General features: G+C 35.6%; 6 protein-coding genes across 8 annotated transcripts; 3 read left to right on the top strand and 3 right to left on the bottom strand.

Annotated features, from left to right (window-relative positions):
• Positions 1 to 1,874: 1,874 nt before the first annotated feature.
• Positions 1,875 to 4,662, bottom strand: LOC103837246 (transcription factor bHLH113). Of its 2 annotated transcripts, none has more exons than XM_009113588.3 (5): positions 3,356 to 4,662; positions 3,074 to 3,178; positions 2,875 to 2,940; positions 2,355 to 2,456; positions 1,875 to 2,271 (listed from the first exon to the last, which is right to left on the bottom strand). In XM_009113588.3, the coding sequence occupies exons 1-5, from the start codon at positions 3,704 to 3,706 to the stop codon at positions 2,101 to 2,103; spliced, it is 795 nt and encodes a 264-aa protein (XP_009111836.1). In that variant the 5' UTR covers positions 3,707 to 4,662; the 3' UTR covers positions 1,875 to 2,100. The 2 variants fall into 2 exon arrangements, with proteins under 2 accessions (XP_009111836.1, XP_009111844.1); XM_009113596.3 differs by having other exon boundaries at positions 3,074 to 3,175.
• A 250-nt stretch (positions 4,663 to 4,912) lies between these two features.
• Positions 4,913 to 5,570, bottom strand: LOC103837239 (LYR motif-containing protein At3g19508). The gene is made up of 2 exons (XM_009113578.3): positions 5,316 to 5,570; positions 4,913 to 5,240 (listed from the first exon to the last, which is right to left on the bottom strand). Exons 1-2 carry the CDS (start codon positions 5,505 to 5,507, stop codon positions 5,187 to 5,189), a joined length of 246 nt encoding a protein of 81 aa, XP_009111826.1. The 5' UTR covers positions 5,508 to 5,570; the 3' UTR covers positions 4,913 to 5,186.
• Positions 5,571 to 5,725: 155 nt separating this feature from the next.
• On the bottom strand, positions 5,726 to 9,318 carry LOC103837222 (homeobox protein HAT3.1). Of its 2 annotated transcripts, none has more exons than XM_009113559.3 (9): positions 9,225 to 9,318; positions 8,188 to 8,895; positions 7,919 to 8,084; positions 7,686 to 7,809; positions 7,485 to 7,597; positions 6,886 to 7,407; positions 6,517 to 6,801; positions 6,336 to 6,425; positions 5,726 to 6,232 (listed from the first exon to the last, which is right to left on the bottom strand). In XM_009113559.3, the coding sequence occupies exons 2-9, from the start codon at positions 8,808 to 8,810 to the stop codon at positions 6,026 to 6,028; spliced, it is 2,130 nt and encodes a 709-aa protein (XP_009111807.2). In that variant the 5' UTR covers positions 8,811 to 8,895; positions 9,225 to 9,318; the 3' UTR covers positions 5,726 to 6,025. The 2 variants fall into 2 exon arrangements, with proteins under 2 accessions (XP_009111807.2, XP_009111814.2); XM_009113566.3 differs by having other exon boundaries at positions 8,188 to 8,875; positions 9,225 to 9,311.
• A 237-nt stretch (positions 9,319 to 9,555) lies between these two features.
• Positions 9,556 to 17,318, top strand: LOC103837216. Its single transcript, XM_033292842.1, has 2 exons — positions 9,556 to 10,168; positions 10,749 to 17,318. The coding sequence occupies exon 2, from the start codon at positions 13,588 to 13,590 to the stop codon at positions 16,243 to 16,245; it is 2,658 nt and encodes an 885-aa protein (XP_033148733.1). The 5' UTR covers positions 9,556 to 10,168; positions 10,749 to 13,587; the 3' UTR covers positions 16,246 to 17,318.
• On the top strand, positions 12,279 to 13,405 carry LOC108871370. Its single transcript, XM_018657926.2, has 2 exons — positions 12,279 to 12,320; positions 12,671 to 13,405. Exons 1-2 carry the CDS (start codon positions 12,279 to 12,281, stop codon positions 13,403 to 13,405), a joined length of 777 nt encoding a protein of 258 aa, XP_018513442.1.
• Positions 17,319 to 23,185: 5,867 nt separating the features above from the next.
• LOC103837206 lies at positions 23,186 to 25,722 on the top strand. Its single transcript, XM_009113541.3, has 2 exons — positions 23,186 to 24,245; positions 24,368 to 25,722. Exons 1-2 carry the CDS (start codon positions 23,775 to 23,777, stop codon positions 25,274 to 25,276), a joined length of 1,380 nt encoding a protein of 459 aa, XP_009111789.1. The 5' UTR covers positions 23,186 to 23,774; the 3' UTR covers positions 25,277 to 25,722.
• The last annotated feature ends 1,740 nt before the right edge of the window (positions 25,723 to 27,462 follow it).

Here is a 27,462-nt window from a genome sequence, read left to right as displayed (position 1 = left end):
AGGAATCTTTTTGTAGTTTTTTTAGGGATTTAAGTTTTAGGTACGATGATCATGACAAGCTCTGAGTCATCGATAGGTTGAGATGGATCCTTCAGACAAGAAGAGGCCCTGGCGAGAACACCATGTTTAGATAACCTCAAACCTGTGATGCGAGAGCCGATAGGAAACACCGCCAATCGGCGAATACCGGAGAGAGATAGGTAGAGAGTGGTTTAACAAACGGCGATGGAGAGGAAGAGTAGAAATTTCCCGCCAGTCCTCCGAAGTTTTTTTTGACTAAAAAAATTTATTTTTTTAGATTTTTATTTAATTAAATATTTATTTATTATATATATAAAAAACAATGGTGTAAGAGTCTTTTGCCACTTAATAAAGAAAATACTTTTAAAAATATTCATTTAGTGGTGATAAAAATGAAAAGTGGTAGCATGAAAGTCCCAGTCCTCCGAAGTTGTGAGATCATTGCTGGCAATAAGTTTTTGATTTGCAATAATAACCTCTAAATCTTGTCTTCTTACAATCCAATTCTTACATACAAAATAAGTAAATTAAAACCTTAATGGCCAAAAAATAATACTAGTAAAAAATTTAATTCCATTTTCAGTCTTTTAAGTTTGATAGATTCTGGGTTAAATTGTTTTCTATGTTTTGAATTACTTTTCTTGATAGTATTACTTTGTGGAAAATATGATAAAATAAGAAAAAAAAGTTTAGCACGTCTAAAGTCAAGTGAATGATAAAAATAAAATAAAAGAGAGATAACATTTGTGATAAAGTATCAGGGACATCACAAGACAATAAACTCATGTCCGGAGAGAAAGTAGATCTTCCTTTGGGTTCAGCGTACAATCGGCGCGTGAGCGAGCATGTCATCGCCGGAGTCCTTCGCTCTTCCGTTGAGATAATTCTCTTGCTTCTCCATCGCCTCCTCTCCCTGATCGCCTTATCGGAGCTCTGGTCCCGTCTCCATCCGTCGTCGTCAACTCGAGGAAAGAACCGACATCATTGGTGGCGCTGCGTCTGGAGTAACGACGCGATCATGTGGAGGGTTTGGTGTGGTGAAGTCGGCTTGTCATGTTAGATTTCGATTCCGGGAGGTGGAGGTTTCTACAGCTCCATCGCCGCCCGCCTTGTTTCCGGGAGGTGGAGGTTTCTTCACCTCTGCTATCGTCGGCTTTAGTCTCCGGGGGGTGAAGGCGTTCCTTGCCTTGCGTCGCCGGCTCTTGGTTTCCTAGTTCCGTTTTAGGGTTTGTTTTATTTTTTTATATTTGTTTATGCGGTTTTGGGTTGGATTTGATGGAGGAGCTCTCGTCAGAGGATGATCGAAGCTCTCCGGTGATAAAGGGTGATGTTTCGGCGAAGCTATCTTCTCAGTTCTGGTGATGAATGGAAGCGGATGAGATCTCGTACTGCCGATTGATTCTCTCCGATATTGGAAACACATGGGTTGAAAGCGTTTGCGGTGAAGAGGTTGTGGAGCTAGTGAGTGCTGGTGTGTCCCAGTGAATCAACGGTTGGTTCACCGGTGGTGGCTTGAAGCAGGGGTGAGGCCGTGGATCATAGCGGCGGCGCCTTGTGTTTTTTTATAGGGTTTCTCTAGGTAGGCCTTGAACCATATTTATGGGTCTAAATTGAAATGTTTGGGCTGTGTAATGTCCTGGGCTTGGCCCTTTAATCAAATAAATTCTTGACGGAAAAAAAAATCAGGTGAATGATATACTTTTTTGGTACCAGCATTACTACATGCTATCGAGGTGTGTGACAGTTTAATCAATCTAGCATTACTACACAATATCTAGATGCGTGACAGACAGGTAAATAAAATCTTAGTCTCTCAGTTACACTCTCCTCAGACGTGATTGACTCATCTAAAATATTGAGATAAAAAACACTTTGGAATATATAAATATATCTAATGTTGTAAAACATACAAGATTTCGACCTTTTTATATCCACCCAAATGATCCTCAAAAACAAACAAAAAATGGGTGAATTTTCGTAAAAGACATTTTTAGTAGTTCTTCAGCAAAGAAAAAAGGCTATATAACCGGTGACTAGAAGAAAAAAAACTGCCTAGGATAGCAATTTAATATCCTTGATTCAGTGAGAGGATGACGTAGTGTGGCCCATAGTAGCAGGTGACCAGAAATCAGCGCCGTTGGAACTTTCCAAGAGTACGGTGGATGAGACAGGTACTAGACACAATCCTCTGCTTCTCAAGTCTCTCACTTTCTTCCCCGCCCTAACATCTCCGGTAACAACACCACCGTCCTGACCAAATATCACCGGCAGGTCAGAAAGAAACATCATTAGTATAATTTAAATTATATAAAGAGAGGGTGAGAGAGACTGACAAGAGAATAGTTGGTCAGGTAAGGAGAGCAGAGGACTTGAATCTGGTCCTGTAAGAATTTGATGTAACCCATCGCTTCATGCAGCACAGAAGCTGCATCTGTCTGTCAACATGACATAGTGTTTTTTTCACATTTAATTATCATCGGTCAGAAAAGTCAATTTAACTATTGCATTTATAGATTAGAGTGTTGTTGCTATATTATTCTCTTTCACTTCTCTCAAAAAAGTACACATATCATTAATGTAAAATGCAATGATGATCGTTAATTACCCCCCAAACAAAAAGTAAATACTTTAATTTATGGATCAAGTTTCATTGTCTTTGATGTCTTTTTGATTTTCACATTGGATGCCAATTTACACTACACCCCAAATCGCGACTTCTTAAGCTTGCTTTTGGAAGGAAAAAAACTAAATATATAATATCCAAATAAAAAACATTATAAAAATTCTTTTCACTATAAACTAGGTAGAAAAATACGAAAAATCATTTCTAAAAATGAGTAGAAATTAATTTACCTTTCCGTATGGAGAAACCAATTGCTGCAAGGCTGCAATTCTTTCCCCTAACCTTTCTTTCCTTACCTATTGTTAAAAGTATTGATTAGATATTAACAACAACACATACGATAAGAGTAAACTTAAAACATTATAAGGTCCAAAAAAATCATAACATTATATACAGTAGAGAAATCAGAAATGTAAATTATAATGACACCTTTGCAGTTCCAACTGATGGTTTCTCCTGATTTTGCTTGCATTTTTTGCTAGGTTTTCGGTTATGATCCATAGTTTGCCCATTGACCGACCCGATTCTCTTCTTCTTCACAAGAGAGTAATGCACAGAAGAATTCGTCTTTAAATATTAGATACGCACAGAAAATATTCTAATTATTTGCATGCAACTATGCAAGACCAAGGCTTCTTTTTTTTTTTTGGTAAACAAGACCAAGTTTTTCAAAACTATATTCAGCGAAATATGCAAAAGAACTAGACTTACGGTTGATGATTTGGTAGATTTATTGTCCGCACACGCGTCGTTTGAGTTCTTGCAAATGTTGGTAGTGCATGAAGGGTCAGAAACCGAGACTCCGGAGGGAAGAGAAGGTTGTAGGAAGAGCGATTCGTCGTCGTTTTGGCAGTCTCCACTGAAACAAAGCATTCTTGATCCAGTTGAACCGGAGAATACAAAACCGAAGCTGTCTTCTCCACCATCGGCACCAATATCGTTGAGGTGGTGGTCGGAGGAGCTGAGAACGCCGCCCGACAACATAAGAAGCTCCGAGAAGCTCGAGACTCCGGCAGTTTCCATCATAGCTCTGTCTTCTTGATCCTCTCTGGTATCTCCCATTGTGATTTTTCTTGATTATTATTACTAGTACCTTTGTGGAAGAAGAAGCTAAGAGAAGGTGAGAGACAAGAACCAGAAGAAAAGTGTTGCTAAATGGTTCTTTTTAGGCTTTTTTATAACTGATTTATCTTGCCGGCTGGCTCATGTATTTGTTTATTTTTGCTTTTATACAGACCTTGTGAAAATTCTAAAAAAAGGAAAATTTCCCTGATTTCATAATATACTCCTACTAATTAACTATATCTCTATTGGTAAGTATAACACAAATTGTGTTTTCTGAATGAGAAAAAAACGATACTTTTATTGACAATGGTATTCAATTTATATGACATTTCTGTGGATATTTCCCGTAAATATGTTAGTCGCAAAATTAACCAGTGAGTTATAAATCTTCAATCGTTATAAAACAACTTACTTAAGGATTTAGTATTTGATTGATTATTTGATTGATAGTAATTGTTAAGGGAGGGGTAGAAAAGATATTTGAAATTTTAAGAGAAATTTTGGTCAAAGCCACTTGGCCCGAGAAAACTGAAGTTTTTTTATCTACTCGAAGCTGATGTTTCGGTTCTCACCTTTTTTTTTGTCTTAGTAACTGCTGCTCTCTTTTTCCTCTTTCTGGAAGTTAGACAAATAATTAATGTCACATACACATATTCATTCATATCCATTATCCAATTTAACTATACCATTACACTATTACCAACCATAAATTTTCTAAGAAATTCCCGTTATCATGTTTATCATTAGCATACTGACACTGTGGGCTACACATAACACTACAGTTACTATATTAATCAAAAAGGTAAGTTATAGCATACTGACATGTACCAGGTTTGACACGTGCAAAGACTGTAAACACGTGTGTGAGAAGGAGAAAACACACAACTCCACAAGTTGGCAACTAAATTCACAAGAAGGTCCAACTTGTTTTTAGACTTTTTAACTCTTGAGAAGCAAAAACAACATTCAGACACTTAGCTTTGGTTAGGTTCGTTTAATACTTTCATGCAACACATTCGAGTTCCGACAAGGACCTAAAGCCTTAGGCGTGGACAAGTAATTGCCACTGTGTATTGTCCTTAGCTACATATATCATCACTTTACCCAAACAATGCCTAGTATCCTTTTCATTATTACATCCCTGCCACTGCTCTTTTGCTATGATTAGTTCCTTTCATTACTAAAGATGTTTTTGACTGAGAATTTAAAGTCATAACAATTTATTCAGGATCAAGCAAACAAACAAGACATGACCAATTGAGCAGTCAACACATGTCTGCAAGCACAGAAAGTCAAGACAACAAAAAGGAAAGAAAAAGACACATGAGCAACCTCTGTTTCTCGATATAGCTATGACACTTATATCAAAAGTAGAATACTTGATGGCCCCCATTCAACAAATCATACAAGCCTTTAAAAAAAAAAAAATTAGTTCGAAACTCTCAGGGGAATAACGTCGAACAGATGGTGCGCTTTATCATTCAAAACAAATCTCCTTCATCTTCTTCGCCGCGGATTCGTCAATCGAATACTGCAAACGATTAAAGCTGCTAATGAACACAATGGGTATCTAGAACCGGAGATCGTAAGCTCAGAATCTATGTACCTTTTTAAGTACCCAGAGTGAGTGATTGTAAGCTCGTTGATAGAGTTCATCAAGAGGTGTTTCGCTTACATCGACTTCACGGTAGTTAACGAAATTCTCCCTCGCGTACTTGGCGTAGTACGGCCTCGTGTCCGCCGGCAAAAGCCGCACAAGCCTCAAAACGCCGCCGTATACTCTCAGCACCTTCTTCATTTTCCTCTTACCTTTTCTTTTCCTACACGTTACCAAATCTCGGACTCTACTGTGTACACATCATAAACATCATTGGGCTTTTATGGGCCCTTCTGTCATCATTATGGGCCTATCTTAATAAAAGACATTTCAGACAGGTTAGACTTGTTTCAAATCATGATTTCAAGCCGGTTATATTAGATCAAAACAATTAATATTACTGAACCGGTCTCTATCAATTACACAAACCACAGCCAAAAATGCTGTATCAAAATCTCTCTGCTTGGAAATTAAACAAAAACTTTTATAAGATGAAAACTAATCCAAATTTTTTAAAGAAATATTCAATTATTTTGCCACCTCAGTCTTCAGATACATAAGCGCATCCCAAAAATGTGTAACAAGCCAGCATAACCAACCTGATGACTGGTGAGGTTTTGATCTCTTCATATCTTTGGTTATGTTTTTAGCTTGTGTGCTCAACTATATTCATTCATGTCTTCACTATTGATCTAAAACCTCCATAATTGATTCTAATTCTACCTTCTCCTTTTTCTTGATCCAGTATTGGTTGATTCTGATGCTCCACTCTTATTATTCTCTACGACTGACTTGGTTTCCATGGTTTGTTCGCTACTTCCAGCAACAGTTGTCTCCCCTTCACCTGTTCTTAACTTTTCATCATCTTCCTTTGAAGCCATCCTTTTGTTTGTCGAAAAACGCGTATTATTAAACCAGCTACTAACCTGTAAAGTACATAAACAGCTTAGCACCAGAGATGAAACAGGATCGACAAACAGTGGAAAAAAAAGAATAGAAAGAATATGTACTAGAGAGATGACTCCTTACTTGTTTAACTGTCATCTTCAACTCTTTAGCTAAGTTCTCCCTCGTTGTAATGTCTGGATATCGATTCTCTTGAAAAGATTTGAACAGTCTCTGCATTAAAAGAGGAAACTTCAAACCGAAATCTCTCTCATAATGCTTTAGGATAGACATCTTAGGCGCAAAGAAAACTGATTTTTTTTACCTGGGTTCTGGGGTTTGTGTGTTTACTATATACTGCAGAGCTGCTTTTTTCGCCAGAGAAACCATTTTCTCTAGGTACTTCTTGTGGCGCTTTCAACGTGTCCCTTTTGCTTTCTCTTTTCGGTGTCTGTCTAGGTTTCTTAGTAGAAGTGTGGTCTTCTGCTTCTGAGTGCTGTTTCAGAGGCACAGTGTCCCCTTCTTCTCCAGACTCGAAGTCTTCTTTTCCCGCAGTTTTATCCCAATCCTCATCATCACTTGAAGACGTTGGAACGTTCTCATATTCATCCTGCACATACCACGCAATAGAAGATTGATATCAGCATTAAACCAAGTAGAATATTAATTATCTAAAACGTGATAGAACACTCACATCATAGAGTTTTTTGTAGTCCAGCCTCTCAACCTTCCTCCTCCCAGGAACATCTACAATGCCATCATCATCAATCCCAGTATCTGACTCTGAACCAGGTTTCCCACGTGGTGTAACTTCGTTTTGCTGATTAGACTCGTCGCCTTTGAAAGAAGTCTCAAGATCCTCAGAGTCTGATGTATTATCTGAATTTGAACTTTCTTGCATTTTATCTTCATCACGAATCGGAGCATCAGGATCATAATCATCATCCTCAGAATCATCAGATGGAAGGTCCATTATATCTTTCGCTTCTTTAACCGATTCAATCATTTCATCAGATGCAGATGTGCAATCAGATTCACCGCCACTCCCATCTTCGTTCTCAGACTCATCACTGTCATCACTGCCATCTTCATCATCTGCATTATCATTCAACCCATTCGGATCAAACTCTTCATCCTCAGAATCATCTGAAGGAAGATCACAGTCCAGAGTTTGATCTCCACCAGCCATTGCTGCTGCTGCCTCAGGAAATACTTTCTGCACAAAGACTCGAGTCAGGTGTCTTTTAAAGTTTCTTCTCCTTTTTTAACAATCAAAAACATCGTCAGATTTACCTCCCAGCTGTCGCTGACTGAAAGTTTTGTCCCTAAAGAATCATTAAGCAGGTCAAAGCTGTAATCTTTGCAATCACATCCAGGGCATAACCAACTCTCATCATCCGGAGGAACTAAAAAAAATAAAACCAATAAAGTTATAAATACCAGCAAGAATTGATTTAAACACTACCAACAACGTAGGATAGCAGAAGTTATTACTGTCTTCTTTTCGCAAAGGTGGTTCAACACAGTATTGGTGAAAGCCTCGGTCACAAAACCCATCACATAGTATGATATCATTGTCAACATGCACGTCTTTTGAGCCACATTTTGCACAGAAGATCTGCACTTAAAACAACGACTCGTGTTAGCAACAGACACAAACTGGTTCTATCAGGAAGGAAAAAAAACAGGGGAACAAAGCATGAGTTTGGGAATAAAGTTCTTCTTACATCCTCACTAGAGATCTCTCCACCAGAATCAAATAAAGACTCTGGAATGCTTCCTTCTGCGCAGAGTGTGTCCACGTGCTGAAAAAGCTCTCTAATTTTAACCTTGCGTCGTAGAATTTCCTTCCTAGCTCGTTCAAGCTCTTTCTCTGGCCTTAGCTTTTCCACACTACACAGAACACATGATCCCTCACAATGTCAACAATCCTGAGTGAAATTAGAAAGAAATCTACACAGGATATCTATGCTGCCAGAACAAAGGAGAGACAAACCTTGAACCTTTCCAGCCTTCTAAAGAATATGCATCAATTAGGCTTTGCTCGTATCTAATCCGGTTCAGAAAGTACCGAAGCTTCTTTTTGATTCTTGTGTACTCATCATCTTCTCTAACTTCAACTTTCTTCGTATACGTTTTCCTTGGCTTTGATCCATCTAGAGGCGTGGCATTAACATCAACGGAAGATGATCCAGCAGCTTCTTTAGATCTCTTAGCTCTCTTGTGACTTGAAACCACCACATTCCTTTCACCACCTCCTCCAAGCTTATTCGAACTCCGGTGGAATTCAAATTGTCCACGGCAAGGAAGACCAAGGACAAGTTCACGATGGAAACCTGAGCTCTTCTTTCCGGTAACAGGGGTTGTTGACTGTTGTTCTTCACCAGAAAACACATTGGATACACCCTTATCTTCTTCCATCATCCTATTACCATTTCCATAATTAGTCCTCGGTTCTTCTAGATGTTCCACTGCCTCTGGTGTTTGCAGAGGAACAGAGGCATTGCTTTGTTCCGGAACTTTGTCAACAGATGGAGTAACCTCTCCTCCAGCTTCTAGATTTGTCTGGTCCAAAGCAGAGCCGCTACTCCTAGTTCTTCGTCTATTAGCACTATGCATTTTCTTCACCCAGCTATGTTTACTATACTTTCCACGAAGTTACACACACTCAGGCGTCTCTAGATCTGCGAGGAGGTTCTTAAGCCTATCAGAGATGCAAAACACGCAAATCAGAATCGTGACATTCGTAGATCAGACTCGTGATATAAGCAAACGCAAAGAGAACCAAAAGAAAAAACCCACAAAGAAAAATGGAAGCTTTATAATTATTCTATCGGAGTTCATTGTGTAGTTGATAGAAAGCCAAAAGCGATTCCAATAACCCTAATCCTAAGCTGCGAATTCAATCCTTCGTAACAAAAAAATTCGCAGATTTTTACGAATCTGAGAAACTAACCCAGAAACTTAGTGTTAATGTTATCCCTTTGAACTTCTACAAACAATCGTAAAGGAGGCAAGCTGCAGAAACTATACCTTTCTTTCGCCGCGCACGCGAGATTTCAATAACCGCGAAACATAGAAAAACTCGTGTGGGTGAGAGAGAGAGAGAGGAAGGAGACGAATAAACGGTGTGAGCTTTGGTCTTATCTGGGCCTCGTTATTGATTATACTATTAATGGGCCTGATTATGTGGGCCTTTTTATTGATTGTACTATTAATGGGCCTGTTAATCATTATATTCTGTATTTAATTTCAGCCTTGCAAATCATGTTGACTATTTTGTTGTTTATTTTCTTGTTTTCGCAGATAGTTTTGTATCTTAAATAACTATTTTTTTTGTATCCAAGTGAGATAATGGTGGATCAGAAAACTATTTAATAGGCATAAACTAACCAATCTTAGAAAATAGCTTCTCTATAAATCACATTATCAAAGATGTTATATGATCGCTAGAATTTATATATTGACCAGTTAATATAACATCTGAACAATACTTGCTTATTTTTAGCTTGGAAAAAATAGTAAGGAGTGCAGATGTCATGACTCTAACGCTAATGGCTTGTTATGAAGCTATGTGTCGTGTTGCTGAAGAATGAGGCGTTAGGACGAAACAATTTGAGTAGAGACATCATCGACCATATCGACGTATGAAGAGTGCAGCCACTTCAAGAGTCGCAGTGACCGACCAATTTGATTGCCACGTATTAATCACTACATTTATTTCGGCAGAGAAATCAAGGCGGTGGTACTGATAACTTTAGGATTTCTATAAATCAATTCCATCACTTCTTGATCAATAGCTCGTTCTTCAAAAAGTATCACAAGATATTAACGAAGGAATAAAGGATTTTTAGGGTATTGCTCGTTTTGGTTTTGAACCAAGAAAGCAGCGATGGCTAATAAGAAGTTTGTCACATTCTTCTTCTTCCTTGTTCTTCTCATTGTTCCCTTCGTTTTTATAGCCACTGCGGCTCCTGGTATGTACGCATGCATCTACCGATCTCTCCTTGTTTATATATATATATATATATATATATATAGGTAGTACATGCATATGTATAATGTATTAAGTGGGTATTATTGAGAACTAGTATTAATTAGTTTTTCGAGGGTGTCAAAGGTTTTCGATTATCCCATTACACAAAAATATATGAACCACATAGAAGTTCATCAATTGAAAGGATATGTACAGTTAGTTATATAACTCATACTCCCGCTTAAAATACGTCATGCTACGTACATTATAGTAAATTGGAGACAAAATTAACACAAGTCACGTACAAATGTATCATTCCGTCTTATGGACTGAAATTATATCAAATTCATTATCTCATTTCCGGAGTGAGAAGCGAGTAGACCCAGTATTTCAAGGACACGCATGCTATGATGATACATTCATTGTAAATTATTAATATGATTGATTGATTTCTCACACAACATGGAACTGGCATTATAGACCCAAACGGGATGTTTGAATCTTTACCATTTTGAAAGGCCTTCATGCAAACGGTTATCTTAATTTTAAATATAATACGAATGTTGAAATTGATAAAATAGGAAGAATAAGAGGTATGGAGGTATACTGTCGGAGTAGATGCAGAGGAAGGTGTGCTAAGGCGGGGTTTCAAGACAGATGTCTCAAGTATTGTGGCATTTGTTGCAGACAATGTAAGTGTGTTCCTTCCGGTACCTTTGGCAACAAGCATCAATGCCCTTGCTATCGAGACAAGCTTAGCTCCAAGGGGAAACCCAAATGCCCTTAATCCAATTTTGTTTCCTTGATTAAGCACTTTCACAAATAATACAATACATGCATTTGCATGCATGCACTTTGTCTTAGTTATAGTTATAGTTGGCTAAGTTTTTGAATGCTTCTTAAATTCCTTTCTCGTATCAAGCTTTGAAGTATATCTATATATGATATGAGTATTAGTTTTGTCCCCAGAGGAGTTATATACTGTGAAAATCTTGAAAGTTATGTATGGATTAGATTCCATAAGTGAAAGGCAATTAAGAAAATATTGGTCTGACGTGAAGATAGTTGGTTCAGCTAATTACAGAAAAAAAATGTTTTGGTTTAGTTGTATCTCAGTTCTAGTAGTTCAAATAGTAATGCTTATAACAAATCATTTTATATTTTTTGTGAAAGTAATAAGTATTTTATAAAAATTCGATTCTGGACTTTTGACTCCTGAAAGGTTAACCGAATACCTACTTGTAATTGTTTGGATACCAACTTGTTGAATTACTTAGTTGGGTTCCTTGTCAGAATCTAAATCCACTATATGTTTGGTTGACCAATATGCTCTTCGGGTTCATACTCTCAACTTTTATTTTTCAAAGTTTGGTGCTAATAGAATTTGATTAGTAAAATGAATTAAATAAAAAGGTTGTTTATTTGATTACAAGGACAAGCATTTCTTCTTTAACAACGACCTAGTACTAGAGAGTTACACGTGGTACTGAATGTCCCTACCATCGGATTTTTTAGTATACAAATGCATCAATATTAATTTTACAAGACAAATTTAATGTTTTTCATCGCCCAATGAACTTTTATACTTTAAAATGAGCCCTACCTTAGCTGTAACCACTATCGCACTGAAAAAGTTAACGCGTATGCGTTTTTTTTTTCTCTTCTCCTCTTTGCTCTTTTGACCATTCCAAACGAATTTTAAAGACATTCACGTGCTGCTTGTCCTTCTATATCTCACGCTTCAAACGTTAATAAGATATCACATCAACTATGTTCAGATTACTTGTAATTAATTGTTGATTACAATTTCGTTTTCATGACCTTAAGTGAAGGGTATGGTTCAACTTGTTAAATTTGACAAAGAACCTTTCCAACATAACTAGCCGATAACAAATAAGAATCTGACTAGTTCCAAATGTGAACTAGCGTGATCGAAGAAACAGCCAATGCGATCTTGATTGGGGTTAAGGCCGGTCTTGGGCATAGGCCATCAAACATTGGCCTATGAACAGTATATTCCTATATGGTTCGGGCTGGTTTAAAACTTGACCGGTCCTGGGCATATGAACAGTATATTCTTATATGGTTAGGGCTGGTTTAAGACTTAACCGATGATACCATCCATCGGTTCAGATTTAGTTGGTCGAGGTGAGGTGCTAGCGTGGATGGATGCATGCATGCCTCAGGAGTTCTGTTTATAAAAACAATTATATTAACTATCAATCAATCATTAATAGTAAAAAGTGAAATTAATTAATCAAAGAGAATGTTACGTTATATCCGTTTAACCTTAAAGACTACAAAGTTCTCGTCACATGGGATGAGATAGAGACATATAAGCTCCATTTTCGTTTAAGTAAATGAGATAGAGACATACATAACTATTTTTTTTAGGTTGTTTTGTTAATGATTTTGTTGTGGAGATGAAACCTTTATAACAACTGTACGAACCTAATGTTAATGTTAATGATTTTGTTGTTAATGATTTTGTTAATGATTTTAGCTCATTGGATTCCCTCTTCATCTTTGGACTGACACGAACCTAAGAAACACAGGTGGTAGACTCGGTCATGTCGATACTCTGGAGCTTACAGAGGGGCGCATGCTCATAGAGGTTGATTCACGCCGTCCACTGAAGTTCTCTAGGAAAGTGGAATATGAGGGAGATGAGGTTACGATCGAAATAAAGTACGACAAGCTTTTCAAACATTGTACAATCTGTGGTTTGCTATCTCATGAGAAGGGATATTGCCCCTTAATGGATGTTAGATCATGGTTACAACATGTGGAAAGGCCTGACGTTTTTTCCCGACTGCAGCGGGCTCAGGATATGCCTCGCCAAAACTGGAGTCGTGATGCTCTGGTAAATGCTAGACCCTCCCAGCAGTCGTCGCTGCAGAACCGGGAGCTGCAATCTTCACGATATTATACGTCTAAGCCGGTAAGGTATGATGATAAGAGTACGCGAGGACAGGGGCCTCGCTACTGGGAGAACGACAGCAGTCGGGGTCGTCACTCGGATAGGATTATCCGTAGCAGAGACGATCATTTAGGGAGGAACAGGTATGGTAGGGCACGGGATAATCCTGGTCCCTATGCGCGTCCAAACGAGAAGGCATGGAAAGTGAAACCGAAGACGCATGAAGTGGGAAGGGGTCAGTCTGCTGTTGATGAGGATGCAATGATTCGAGGAGCTACGTCCGGTGAGATAGAAATACAAAGTTTTTTCATGCACTAACAAAACAGAGAAGAGCCAGGAATAAAATTACGCAACTCCAAGATGTGAATGGAAATTTAGTTGAGGATGAAGAGGGTTTAGTAGCCATTGCTACTAGTTACTTTAGACAGATCTTTGAATCGTCTAACCCTGAGGACATTGAAGAGGCGTTAGCTCAAGTTCCTACGACAATCACTGGGGCAATGAATGAGAACCTTACAGCTCCGGTAACGGAATGGGAGGTCAAATTGGCTCTTTTTGCTATGCATCCAGAGAAGGCTCCAGGACCAGATGGGATGACTGCGCTATTCTATCAGAAATTCTGGGATATTGTAAAGGATGATTTAACTCTTATGGTTAATAACTTCCTTATCGAGGGAACGGTGGTGAATGGATTAAATGATACAAATATATGTCTCATCCCGAAGACGGCCAAGCCGAATGATATGGCTCAATTCCGGCCAATAAGCTTGTGTAATGTAAGCTATAAAATAATTTCGAAGGTCTTATGCCAGAGATTAAAGAAAGTGCTACCAGGCTTGATTTCAGAGACCCAGTCAGCCTTTGTTGCTGGGAGACAGATTTCAGACAATATTATGATTGCCCAAGAAATGTTCCACGCGCTGAGGACTAAACCAAGTGGTCGCAGTAAAAGGATGGCTATTAAGACGGACATGAGCAAAGCATATGACAGAATGGAGTGGTCATTCATTGAAGCCGTCATGCGCAAAATGGGTTTCTCAGAGACGTGGATAACCTGGATAATGCGATGCATTACGTCGGTAAAGTATAAGGTGCTTATGAATGGTCAACCAAGAGGAAATATCGTTCCTGGTAGAGGCTTAAGACAAGGAGATCCTTTGTCTCCTTTCATCTTTATTCTATGCACGGAAGCGCTCGCTAGCCTTCTTAATCATGCAGAGAATCAAGGGAAGATATCGGGGATGCGTGTCACACGCGCGTGCCCTTCGGTATCTCACCTTCTCTTTGCTGATGATAGCCTTTTCTTCTGTAAGGCGGAGCCCCGTGAATGTGAAGAAGTAATGAAAGTAGTCAGGAAATATGGTAAAGCTTCTGGCCAATGTATCAACTTTGATAAGTCGTTCTTACTCTTTGGTAAGCGGATCAATGCAAATACCAGGCAAGAGATCAAAGATGCAATGGGTATACAAAACGAAGGAGGGATGGGAACCTACTTAGGTATCCCAGAAGATATAAGTGGATCCAAATGCAAATTGTTTGCATTCCTCAAGGACAAGTTAATGCACAGGGTTAATGGATGGACGGGTAGGTGGCTTTCAAAAGGAGGGAAGGAAGTTCTGATAAAATCTATTCTGCTAGCTCTTCCGACTTATGTCATGTCTACTTTCCTGCTCCCTTTAGAGATATGTGAAAACCTAGCTAGTGCCATCGCACGGTTCTGGTGGAGTTCAAACCCACCAAAGAGAGGAATTCACTGGGTGAAATGGGAAAAAGTTTGCCTACTAAGGGAGGAAGGAGAGATTGGGTTTCGTATGATCCATGAGTTCAATCTGGCATTGTTGGCAAAACAACTATGGAGGTTGGTTCAATTCCCAGACTCATTGGTCGGTGGGGTCTTGAAGGGGAGATACTACAGATTAACCTCACCGCTGAGAGTAAACTCTGCTAGCTGCCCCTCTTATGTGTGGACTAGCATTTCTGCTGCAAGGAAGCTGTTATTGCTGGGAATCAGACAGAAGGTACACTCAGGTTATGAAGTAAAGGTGTGGGAGGATCCGTGGATCCCAACGATCCCAGCGAGGCCGGATGTCCCTGTGGCACCAGTAATGCATCCTAACATGAGAGTAAGCGATCTCATTGATCAGGTAGGGAAGGAGTGGGATGTGGGATTATTGGAGAATTATGTAAATCCCGAGGACATACCGCTTATAAGGAGTTTGGCCATAAGTTCATCTCACCGGCGCGATACTTTTTGCTGGAGCTACACAAGGAATGGCCAATACTCGGTTAAATCTGGATATTGGGTGGCCCAGAATTTATTGAAGATGGCGGAAGCACACGAGATATTGGAACCGAGTATTACCAAGCTTCAAGCCTTTGCTTGGAAGTTAAAAGCGCCTACGAAAATATGTCATCTTATTTGGCAGTTATTGACTGGGCATGTTGCAGTAACAAGGAATTTAGTAAGACGTAATATGCGATGTGATAACTACTGCCCAAGATGCGGAGAATTGGAAGAATCTGTCACACATGCTATCTTTGAATGCCCGCCAGCGCTACAAGCTTGGACCTTATCGGCAACCCCAACAAGCCCAGAGGTATTTCCATTACCAAGTGTCTACGCCAATATGGAGTACCTATTCTGGAGGAAAAACTCTATTATTGAGCCGGAACAAGACAGAGATCCTTTTCCCTGGATAATTTGGTATATCTGGAAAGCTAGGAATGATAAACTATTCAAGGGGATAGATAGAGATCCTTTAGAGTTAGTCCTCTATGCAGAGAGTGAATGTCAGGTCTGGTTTGATGCGAACGATGTGGCACAACCTATGGTACAAGAGACTAATATAGCGAACCCTCAAGTCATAAGCTTGGGTAATATTTGCTTGCTGGATGGATCTTGGACAACATCTGCCAACTTCAGTGGACTTGGATGGGTTTGGATGGACAATACGGGAAATACACAGCTCATGGGGATGAAGAATCTTCCTCGACGAGAATCAGCCTTGCATTCGGAAGTAGAAGCGCTACGGTGGGCAATGGAGAATATGCTACAGCACTCGACATGCCAGCGCTTTGGGACGGATTGTAAGGAGCTGATCGCAATGTTAGATGATCCTCATGCGTGGCCTAGCTTTGCGACGGAATTGGAGGGATAGAGACGCTACGGATATGCTTCCCGGAGTTTAGCATCACTCATGTTCTACGAGCGCAAAATCAGTTTTCAGACTTTTTAGCTAAGAATGCTAGATCTTTCTATAGGGAGTTACTTTTCATTGGTTGTTCTATTCCGGTCTGGTTACACAGACCATCTCAAGCTTGAGTAATAGAATGGCCGTTCGATGTTAAAAAAAAAATAATAATAATAACAACTGTACGAGATATTAAATAGATCGATTCCGTAAACCCAAAGCAAACATATGAATGAACTAAATGGAGATTATAATGAACATTCATGATTTAGGTATTATTCCTGCAAAGGAGAAACCACGATGGATGTTGGAGCCCACAATTCCCTACATTATGAAACTTTTAAGTGTTTAATTAAAATTTGTTTTAAAATGACTATGTCTGAATCGTATGCCGGGTATAAAACATTGTCTTTGGTTTTCAAAATTTATATGTTATATATATGTGGATATAGGGCTCAAACAATTAATTTTTTTTACTAAATTTCTTAATAAATGTTTATAACCTTTGTAATCTCAATTCCGGCCTTGATCGTGAGACCGTACTTTTTATGACGAAATCCAAACTATGTAACTCTCATTTGTAAAGTTATTTTTTCAAAGGATTTGAAGCTACAATCTCTTAGATCTACTATGATCTAATAGTTTTACCTATTAAACCTATCGTCGTTAGCTTTCTTTGAAACTTTTTATCTGGAAATTATATAGAAGAAAAAATTTGGTACGTTGTAAAAATAGAGGTTATGCATATAATTAAAGGATAATACTATAACAAAATTAAAAGTTCTTAAATTACTAATTGTGGCCCTGATAAGAAAAGCTCTTGCTACTATTATATATTGGACTAGGTAATAATCCGCGCCTTGCGCGGAATGTGATTATTAGTTTCGTTATTTTTAATAAAAAATATATTAAATCTATTTAATCTGGATATTGGTTCGGTTTTAAGTTTTTTTTAATCTTCTAAAATATAACTATTATTTTAAATTAATATTTATTTTAGTTTATTCGGTTAAAATATTTGATTTTTTTAGTTTTTTTCCGGTAGAAATAAAAAATTAATATTATTTGTTTATTTTCATGTTTTGAAGTTTAGATAGTCGTCATGTCGAACCAATAGTTTTTATATTATAATTTTAAATAGATAATAATTTAAGAAAATTATTAAGACAAATCATTTCACTACAATTTGGTCGGTAGTGAAAGAAGCATTAAGAAAAAATATTTCAACTTTAAAAAAAATTAGATACTTCAGTTGTGGTGAATACTTAGTTACAAGGTGCTCACATCAAGGTGCACATGTATGTGTATGTAAAAGTATATAAAAATAGTTGACAAATATATAAATATATTGTTAATTAATATTAAATGACATTTTTGTTCAAAATAATACATATAGATAAAATTAAAATTAATTTAAAATAAAAAAAATCTTGACATTAGTCATTTTTTCATATAAAGAAAATAAAATTGTATCCGTAAATAGTGGTGAACACATATCGAATATATGGGTATTTGGAAGCATTTGTGTCGATTTGATCTTTAGCCACCTAGATATTCGGTGATTCGGATATCCAAAATGTTTTAGAATTTTAAAGAATATCAAATTTGATCCGTAAATAAAATAAATTTTAAAAATAATTTAAAATTTTAATAATAACATTTTATTACAAAAATAAAACATTATTAAAACTTTTTAAATTCTAGTACCTAATATAATAAATTTAATTCATAAGAATATTGTAAAACTGATATAAAGTATAATGTATATATATAATTCTTTACATATATGTATATATATGTACATAACAGATCGAATTAGATATATGTTACTAAAAATATTGGTATTTGTGTTTTGCTTCTTTTTTGGATATTGTATTTTAGTATTTGATTTGTTTCCTAGAGTTACGGATATCCAGATTTTTTTTGTTCAAATCAAAACATATAACGAATCGAATCAAAATTTATGAATATTTGCTCAACTTTATCTGTAAACAATAATATATATATATATATATATATATATATATATATAGTTTGGCTTTTGATTCGTTATATCTTTTTATTCGAACTGAAAAATCCAGAGTTATTGAAACCATGTATGTGAGTTTTATATTAAAAAAAACGCAAAATACATAATGTGAATATATTTATGAATATAGTGTGAACATATTAGCATACTTATTATCAAATTATTGTGAGGATGTCACGTGTCTATTATAGTCTGAATGTATTTATTACAATGCTTCTCTTTTAATATATAAGAGATTATATAAGAAGCTAAAATGTTGGTCACATTATGCCCTAAGCATGTCGATGTGAGGAATCTGTTCAATCTTATATATTAAAACAGAAGTCACAACCTTGATTCATGTATGATTTTTTTAAAAATGGACCTAATGGACCTATTACTAGACATTCATGTTACATTTAATATCTAATCCTATCATTTAAATTTTGGGCTTACCAAAACATTTTATTGGGCTATCAATAATTGGATTTAAACAATAGATGATCCATTAGATTTATAAATATTATAAATTAAATAAATATAATTTAATGTTGTAATACTATACCTCTATATGTTAAATATTTAAATATTTGTTGATGTTAACTTTTAAAATTATAAAGATTTTTTTTTAATAACAAAAATTATAGTATCTAACAATGATTAATCTTTACTACCTTAAACCAACGAAAACAAATTTTAAACTATATAGTTTATTTTAAAAATTAAAAAAAAAACTAAAATTTAATTATTTACTCGATAAGATAAATCTATGAAGCGAAAAGTTTAATTCAAAAAAAAAAACTTTCTAAATTTGGGAAATGTTACAATATCTTTGAATATGACGATAAAATAATATTTTACTAATCTTTATATATATAGTTACGATTTTAATAATGAAATAATAATTCGATAAATATATATATAGAAGAAGATACAAATACATGTGAAAGTTTGAAACAATCTATTCAATGAAAAAATATACAGTAAATTTATTGTATTTTAAAACTTGATAGACACATATATATTATAATATATACCAATTTATAATTGAAAACAAATTATTTATATAAAAATAAATGAAAATAAAAGCCCGCGCGGTTGCGCGGGTTAAGATCTAGTCATTATTACATTACAGAACGAAAGTGTTAACTGTGAATAAAATTACAAATTTTTAATCGAAGCATATATAAGAGGAAGAGTTGCTATCTTTACGCAATTGGCCAATGAAAACACACACAAATTGTTGTTCTCTCTGTCGGATAAAGAAGGAACCCTCTCTTAAGACCTCTTTTGTGTTCCTTTCTCTTGAAGAAACACAGTACTCAAATAATAAAATCCAAACCCTTCAAATCTTATATTTGAGATATCCATTCGTGAAGTACATAAATTCTTAAGTTATCCTCTGTGTACAAATATTAAATGAATTTATAATTTATTATTAGATATCTAAAATATTTAAAAGCTGTTTTATTATTATTATTTCAGTCCGGTACAATGTTTTCATTGAGTTTTCATATCCGAATCAGACTTGTGGTCGAACCGTAAGATCTAGTAACTCATATATAGTAGGATAGAATATAATAAAATGAATATAGTAAAAGTATCTGAAAATAAAAAAAAACCGTTATTAACTAGAGTATTTTTGTTTTTTGTTTTATAAATTTTTAATATATTAATATACATTTGACTTGTATAAGAAATTTCTTTTAACAAATATTGTTAAGTTTATTTATAAATATATTAATTATCAATCTACCAAAATAGTGAAGCAAGTATTATTTTTTTTTCCTTTTTTAATTTTCTATCAAACTACTATCAATTTTTTTTAAAATCAGTTTGTGACAGATATTTTATTATTATATAATTTAAATACTGTTACATTTATATGTATTTATGTATAAAATGGTTTTCATAATTTGGGATTTTGTAAAAAATGGGTTTAAAGTTAATTTGGTTAATTTTTTTTTCTGTAACAAAAGTTAATTGGATTTATAATTTTCTTTTCTTAATGGGTTGTATCAGTTACATTATCTTTTTTAAGTTAAACGTCCAAAGCCCAATTAATAATATTTATTTTGTTGATAACAAAGTGAGATTAAATAGGGATAACATATAATATATAAGAAAGACCAAAAAAATAAAAAAATGAAAGGGTCTGACAACTTTTTATAAGTAGATTTTTAAAGACTGTTTCTCTTTTAATAGTATAGATTTGTAACAGATGTATATTGTTCAACAGCTGGGGAATACATTTATACACTAAGAAAAATATGTATACTTGTCATGATGCGATTATTCGGTTACAAACCAAAGACAGGAAAAACCGAGTTGCTTTACGGGTTTCGACGTAGTCAAGACAAGAGATTTCAATAGTATTATACTATTGTATTACCATATTAATGGAGATCAGCTGTCTATTTTAATAAGTTAAGATCAATGATCAATTTGATAAAAGATGAAGGATATGAATTTATCATCATCTTTATTTCAATTATTCCATTTTATATTTACCACGTGACCAAATATTTTCTCACCTCAAATCTCTAGATTCAAGGGAAAAGTGCCAATTTCGACCCAAACTATTTCAGTCGTGCCAAATACGACCCGAACAATTGATCAGTGTCAAATACGACCTCAACTCAATTATAATTCAAAAAAACTACCCGAACTTCTTAAAACGTGCCTAAATCTACATTGACTCTAACAGAAGTTAGTCAACCGTTAACAAGATAAAACGACGTCGTTTGATATACGAGGAAAAGTGCCAATTTTGACCCCAACACTCTCAATCGTGCCAAATAAGACCCGAACAAATGGTCAGTGCCAAAAACGACATCAACTCAATTATAATTTAAAAAAAAATTATCCAATTTTTTTCTAAAACGTGTCTAAATCTACATTAACTCTAACAGAAGTTAATCAACTTTTAACAAAGATAAGACGATGTTGTTTTGATATATGTATTTTTTTAAAAAATATGTTCATTTCGGGAGTCAAATCCGTGCTGGGATACCCTTTTAAATGGGCACACTAACAGCTAGATAAAAGTAACTTTTTAAAATCACGAAAGTTTTAAATTGGATAAGATGAACAAGAATAGTAGTTTATATAATGGAGAATTTCAATTTGTAATAATATTTCAAAAAATTATTTTAGTCTAGTTGTTAGTGTGCCCCTTTAAAAGGATATCCCAGCACGGATTTGAATCCCGAAATGAACATATTGTTTAAAAAAATACATATATCAAAACAACATCGTCTTATCTTTATTATTACTTTTTCTGATTTATATAAATACATTAACGTGTTTTTCTTATTTATCATATCTTTAATAAAATTATATCTTACTAAAATATAAATAATAAAATATTTATTATTATATGATCTTAAATATGCTTACAACTTTGAATTTATTTATACAATTTTCTTATATAAATTATTTTTAATTTTTAAAATTAAGTGGGAATTTTTTTAGTTTTCAAAGTTGATATTATATATTTTGATATTTTGTTCAAAAATGTTAAGAGGCATTTTACCTTTTTTTCACTAAAATATGTTGTACAAAATATTAGACAAATTAAATAATAACTAAAATATATAAAGCAATCACCAAAGTTTTAAATTGGATAAGATGAACAAGAATAGTAGTTTATATAATGGAGAATTTCAATTTGTAATAATATTTCAAAAAATTATTTTAGTCTAGTTGTTAGTGTGCCCCTTTAAAAGGATATCCCAGCACGGATTTGAATCCCGAAATGAACATATTTTAAAAAAAAATACATATATTAAAACAACATCGTCTTATCTTTGTTAAAAGTTGATTAACTTCTGTTAGAGTTAATGTAGATTTAGACACGTTTTAGAAAAAATTGGATAATTTATTTTAAATTATAATTGAGTTGAGGTCGTTTTTGGCACTGGCCATTTGTTCGGGTCTTATTTGGCACGATTGAGAGTGTTGGGGTCGAAATTGGCACTTTTCCTCGTATATCAAACGACGTCGTTTTATCTTGTTAACGGTTGACTAACTTATGTTAGAGTCAATGTAGATTTAGGAACGTTTTAAGAAGTTCGGGTAGTTTTTTTGAATTATAATTGAGTTGAGGTCGTATTTGGCACTGATCAATTGTTCGGGTCGTATTTGGCACGACTGAAATAGTTTGGGTCGAAATTGGCACTTTTCCCCTAGATTCAAACACATGAAAAAATTATAAATTCAAAAGTAGAGTTCATGACTATGGACACTAAACAATTCGTACAATTAGTTATATACAAGAAAAAAACAATTCATATACCAAGCCATTAACAGATACCGACATTTTCTACAACAACAGTTAAAGAAATGTTCCCGAAACAGTACAGATTACAGAAGAATAAAGGGCAATTGTCAATAATAGCAACTTTGAAGTTTATGTCTCAAAATAGCACTAGAAAGAGAAAGTCATAAAAATGACATTCATTAAAGGGTAAAATATCCCTAATACCCTTGGTTTAAAATTAAATAAACAAACAAAAATAAATAAAAATAAATAAAATAAAAATAAAAAATGAAAAAAAGAATTTTTTTTATAGTTTCAGATTATATGTTTTCAGATTCGAAATTTTTATAATTTTTTTTTTGAATTTTTTTAGATTTTTTTTTTCAAATTTTCTTTTTATAATTTAAAAATATTTTTTGAAACTGTTTTTAAAATTTTTATTTTTTATTTTAGTATTTTTTTTTATAAAATTTTAAACCCTAATTCTAAAACCCCACCCCTTAACTCTAAACCCTAAGGTTTGGATTAATTAACCCAAGGGGTATACGTGTATATTTACCTCTTTAATGAAACCTATTTTTGTTATTTTGAGCCTTGAGTGCTATTTTGGGAACATAAACTTGGTTTAGTCTAGTCTTTTTCTCAAGAATAAATTGGCAAATAATTTTGGTGCTTTTTTAGAGAGTACAAATCGAATTTACGATACAGGTTAAAAAGCAACAAACTGCACCCTAATTGACCGCGTCCACTGTGAACTTAACGACATTGACCGGAAACCGTTAAAACACACACAAAATAGATCATCCACCATCCTTAACGGCGCGAAGCTCACAACACTACTGCGAGTACCATCATCTCCCATCACTCGCCGTTCACCTCCTTACACGTGTCCATCATGCGTAGCCAGGTTGGAAAGAAATCAAAGAATAAATCCTACGCGCGTGAACTATCAGAGAGCGAGTGTCTTTCCTCAACTGGAAAATCCGGGAACAGCTAGAGGGTAAAGTAGTCATTTAACACACCCGGAGATCACTGTCTCCCTCGTTTCGCTTTCCTCTCTCCGTTCATATACTCTCTCTTCGCTTCACTGCGAGACTCGACGAAAGAATAAAAAAAATCAAATCTTTCTCCTCTCAAGCTGTCTCTCTCTGTGAAAACCTTTTGCTGTGTATTGTCAAGCTTAACGTTACGAGGAAGAGGAAGAAGAAGAAGACGAAGGTTTTGTTAATGGAGAAAAAACAAGGATTCTTCTCTGCTCTCAGAGGTCTCTCTCCGTCGCGTTCCAGGACAAGGTCTCGCTCCGTCAGCCCCGCTCGGTCTAGCTCCCCCATGACAACTCTCTCCTGGGGGAGAAAGAACTTCACTGGCTCCGGCGCCGCCGGTGGTTACTACGTAACACAACCGGAGCTTTTAATCGAGAGATCCGGAAGCTTGAGACCCGTTATGGAAGGACCCGATCCAGACGAAGAAGAAGAAGGAGGAGGAGGAGGGAGTGTAGGAGATTCGAAACGACTCGGGTCGGGTCTAGGTAACTGGGTCAAAGGACAGCTCTCTCGTGCTCCCTCCGTAGCTGCCACGGCGGCGCACCGGAGAAACGATCTGAGACTTCTTCTAGGAGTCATGGGAGCTCCTCTCGCTCCGATTCACGTCTCCTCCTCCGATCCTTTGCCTCACCTCAGCATCAAAAACACACCCATCGTTAGTCTCTCTAAACTCTTTCTATTAACCGACGTCGTTTTACCATTCGATAGTTTGTGGAAAGTGACGTCGTTTTATATTTTGTTTAGTGGTAAAGTGACGTCGTTTTAACCGTCTTGCAGGAGACTTCATCTGCGCAGTACATACTCCAACAGTACACTGCAGCTTCCGGCGGACAGAAGCTTAAGAGCTCCATCAAAAACGCTTACGCTATGGGGAAGCTCAAGATGATCACTTCCAAGATCCAGACCGCGACGAGAACCGTAAGGAACCGGAACCCGTCAAAGGCCGAGACAGGAGGGTTCGTTCTCTGGCAGATGAATCCCGACATGTGGTACGTTGAGCTCTCCGTTGGCGGTAATAAAGTTCGCGCTGGATGTAACGGAAAGCTCGTGTGGCGACACACTCCTTGGCTTGGCTCTCATACCGCTAAAGGACCCGTCAGGCCTCTCCGCCGTGGACTTCAGGGGCTTGATCCGAGAACTACTGCTGCCATGTTCGCGGAGGCGAAGTGTATTGGAGAGAAGAATGTCAACGGTGAAGATTGCTTCATCCTCAAGCTATCCACTGACCCTGAAACGTTGAAGGCGAGGAGTGAAGGACCGGCTGAGATCATAAGGCACGTGCTCTCCGGCTACTTTAGTCAGAAGACTGGACTCTTGGCTCACATCGAGGATTCGCATCTGACACGGATCCAATCCAACGGTGGAGATACTGTGTTCTGGGAGACCACGTACAACTCGTCCTTAGACGATTACCGCCAGGTGGAAGGGGTCATGATCGCTCACTCGGGACATTCGGTTGTGACGCTTTTCAGATTTGGGGAAGTGGCGATGAGCCACACGAGGACGAAGATGGAAGAGAGCTGGACGATTGAGGAAGTTGCGTTTAACGTTCCTGGTTTGTCTCTGGATTGTTTTATACCACCGGCTGATCTCAAGACCGGTTCGGTAGCGGACTCGTGCGAATACGGACAAGAGGAAAGAGGGAAGGCAGCTCACAGGGCCAAAGTTGCAGCCTTGGAGAATTGATGTCTAACGGTTATATGACTAAAACAACCCTCGAAGGTAGCATTAGCCAATGGAAAAAAAGATGAGATCTTGCAATGTGTTCATATCTCAAGCTAACCTTTTTTTAGCAGCTTCTTCGGATTAGGAATCAGACTTGTTAGCATAACCTAAGATTCACCGGTTCAAATCGAATCCAAATGGGCTTCTTTTCTTTTTACTCTGATCTCACTAGGTGGGATGGAGTTTTGGTTGGTTTACTTGATGTTTTTTTTTTCAGTTTGGTTTTATTTTAATTCTCACCTTCAATGTTTTTGAGCAAGGTGAAGGCAAGAGAAGGAGAATTGCCTGCTGCTTTTACTTTCCTATCATTAAGTGTTTGTGTTAAATCAACCATATTAACTATAAATCTTGATATTGTTCATCTCTCTTTTGCGATCTATATGGAGATATGTTTGGTGTTTTCGCTTCATCTTATCTTCAGCTTTTTTCTGTTAAAGCCTCTCTGCTTTCTCTACAATGATCTCATCCAATTATCCACTTTGGCCACTTGTAGAAGAAAGTAAAGAACATAATGTGAACAAAACAAGAAAGATGCCAAAGAGAATATAACCAAATTACATTTCACATTGATCAAAGATAATATGAAAAATTGGTGATTTTGGAAGTAAGGATAATGTGAACATAGACTTTGTTCCTACTTGTTTGGCAACAAATGAAAGAGAAAGATGACCTTGAGAGTCGAGTCCACACACATACACACGGCCGTATTTATGATAAATCTACACTCTCAAGATCTCATTATCATGGTTTTTAACAATTTACAAATAATTGTTTGTTCCATTGGTTTTGCATATACTCCCTCCGTTTTTTAATATAAGTCGTTTTAGAGAATTTTTTTTGTTTCAAATTATATATCGTTTTCGGTTTTCTATGTAAAATTTATTAATAATTAATGTTGTATGACCAATGGTAATATATCTTCTATTTTTCTATTGGTTGAATTGTGGTTAGGTAAATAATTAATGATGTTTTTGTTTAGAAAATATAAAAAATTAATGGTTTTCTTAATCTACGTGCATAACTGTAAAACGATTTATATAAAAAAACGGAGGGAGTATTGTTTTTTGATATTTCTGGATACGAAGTTGAATACTGGTGTTATGTTTGATGAAAGATCATTTACTTCTTAAACATTAAATGCATTTCAGAATATTTATTTTGGTGTATCTAATTAATTGGTGTGGGGATATGATTTTATAAATGAAGGTGGGGGTCCATATTGACCCTCTTTCAATGCTTGGGGACGAAATTTCTGCTTTTGGTTAAATTAATGACTTTTCTTTGTTTTTGCCGATCACAACTGTCTACGTTTTCCTTACTTTTTAGTTAAATATCTCCTTTTTAATATGGTGATTTATGTATGTATATTATATTATTGTTTTAATATAGTATTCAATAAGAAGGATTGTTGAATTGAATATATGATTCATGATTCTTGTCCTTTTGTAGTGGGGCACCTCATGTTGCAAAATTCGCAGTCCCTTCACTTATAAGATATGCCTTTTTTTCTTCTCTTTTGATGTAAAAAGTCAGAAATAAATGTTTTATTTCTCTAAAGTTAGGAAAAAGTCTAATATTTTTTTAGCGTTTTGTGTTGAGTTTCTTTTTCTTTTCTTTTTCTTTCATTTTAACGTTTTATTAGTTTGTAGAAGTCGTGTTAGCATTAATTGTTGGACTTTGTTTTTGAGGAAATATTTTAAAATACTTTTTGGACTTTGTTTTGAGGAAATATTTTAAAATACATTTTGATGAGTTTTCTAGGGGACTTTAGTCAAAATGATTGGGTGTTTGACATAATGTACCATAAACACTATAAAATGAATGTATTAACTTATCGGAAAAAAAATGGAACAGAAATACAAAATTAGAATGATTGTTTGTAAAATTTAAAATATAACTTTGGTCTAATATCTCATACTGAAATTCTGATTTCCATTCTTTAATTATGTTTATATGTATCAATTGTATTATGTAATACATGCAATTTCTACATTATTTAGATATAATATGAGTATCACAATAATTTGTGAAATCATTATTTGATTGTTGTTCTATTTACTCCGCATATTAAAAGAGTGAGTATAAATCCCTGTTGTTGAACTAAAAATTTTGCATTGGTTAGTTTAAACACAATTATAGTCAAAACA

This window comes from Brassica rapa, chromosome A01, assembly GCF_000309985.2.
Source record: "Brassica rapa cultivar Chiifu-401-42 chromosome A01, CAAS_Brap_v3.01, whole genome shotgun sequence".
In the NCBI taxonomy this organism is placed as follows: domain Eukaryota; kingdom Viridiplantae; phylum Streptophyta; class Magnoliopsida; order Brassicales; family Brassicaceae; genus Brassica; species Brassica rapa.
The sequence above is the reverse complement of the archived record's forward strand: the minus strand, read 5'-3'. Positions and strand labels throughout refer to the sequence as shown.

Coding starts and splice junctions, on each gene's coding strand:
- LOC103837239 (XM_009113578.3), bottom strand. CDS start 5,507: ATGAAGAAGGTGCTGAGAGTATACGGCGGCGTTTTGAGGCTTGTGCGG. Junction 5,241..5,315: donor CACTCTGGGTACTTAAAAAG/GTACATAGATTC, acceptor AATCGTTTGCAG/TATTCGATTGACGAATCCGC.
- LOC103837246 (XM_009113588.3), bottom strand. CDS start 3,706: ATGGGAGATACCAGAGAGGATCAAGAAGACAGAGCTATGATGGAAACT. Junction 3,179..3,355: donor AATCTACCAAATCATCAACC/GTAAGTCTAGTT, acceptor TCTCTTGTGAAG/AAGAAGAGAATCGGGTCGGT. Junction 2,272..2,354: donor ACCTGACCAACTATTCTCTT/GTCAGTCTCTCT, acceptor ATATTTGGTCAG/GACGGTGGTGTTGTTACCGG.
- LOC108871370 (XM_018657926.2), top strand. CDS start 12,279: ATGATACCATCCATCGGTTCAGATTTAGTTGGTCGAGGTGAG. Junction 12,321..12,670: donor ATTTAGTTGGTCGAGGTGAG/GTGCTAGCGTGG, acceptor TAATGATTTTAG/CTCATTGGATTCCCTCTTCA.
- LOC103837222 (XM_009113559.3), bottom strand. CDS start 8,810: ATGCATAGTGCTAATAGACGAAGAACTAGGAGTAGCGGCTCTGCTTTG. Junction 7,810..7,918: donor GAGAGATCTCTAGTGAGGAT/GTAAGAAGAACT, acceptor TTTTAAGTGCAG/ATCTTCTGTGCAAAATGTGG. Junction 6,802..6,885: donor ACTACAAAAAACTCTATGAT/GTGAGTGTTCTA, acceptor TGGTATGTGCAG/GATGAATATGAGAACGTTCC.
- LOC103837216 (XM_033292842.1), top strand. CDS start 13,588: ATGAATGAGAACCTTACAGCTCCGGTAACGGAATGGGAGGTCAAATTG.
- LOC103837206 (XM_009113541.3), top strand. CDS start 23,775: ATGGAGAAAAAACAAGGATTCTTCTCTGCTCTCAGAGGTCTCTCTCCG. Junction 24,246..24,367: donor GCATCAAAAACACACCCATC/GTTAGTCTCTCT, acceptor ACCGTCTTGCAG/GAGACTTCATCTGCGCAGTA.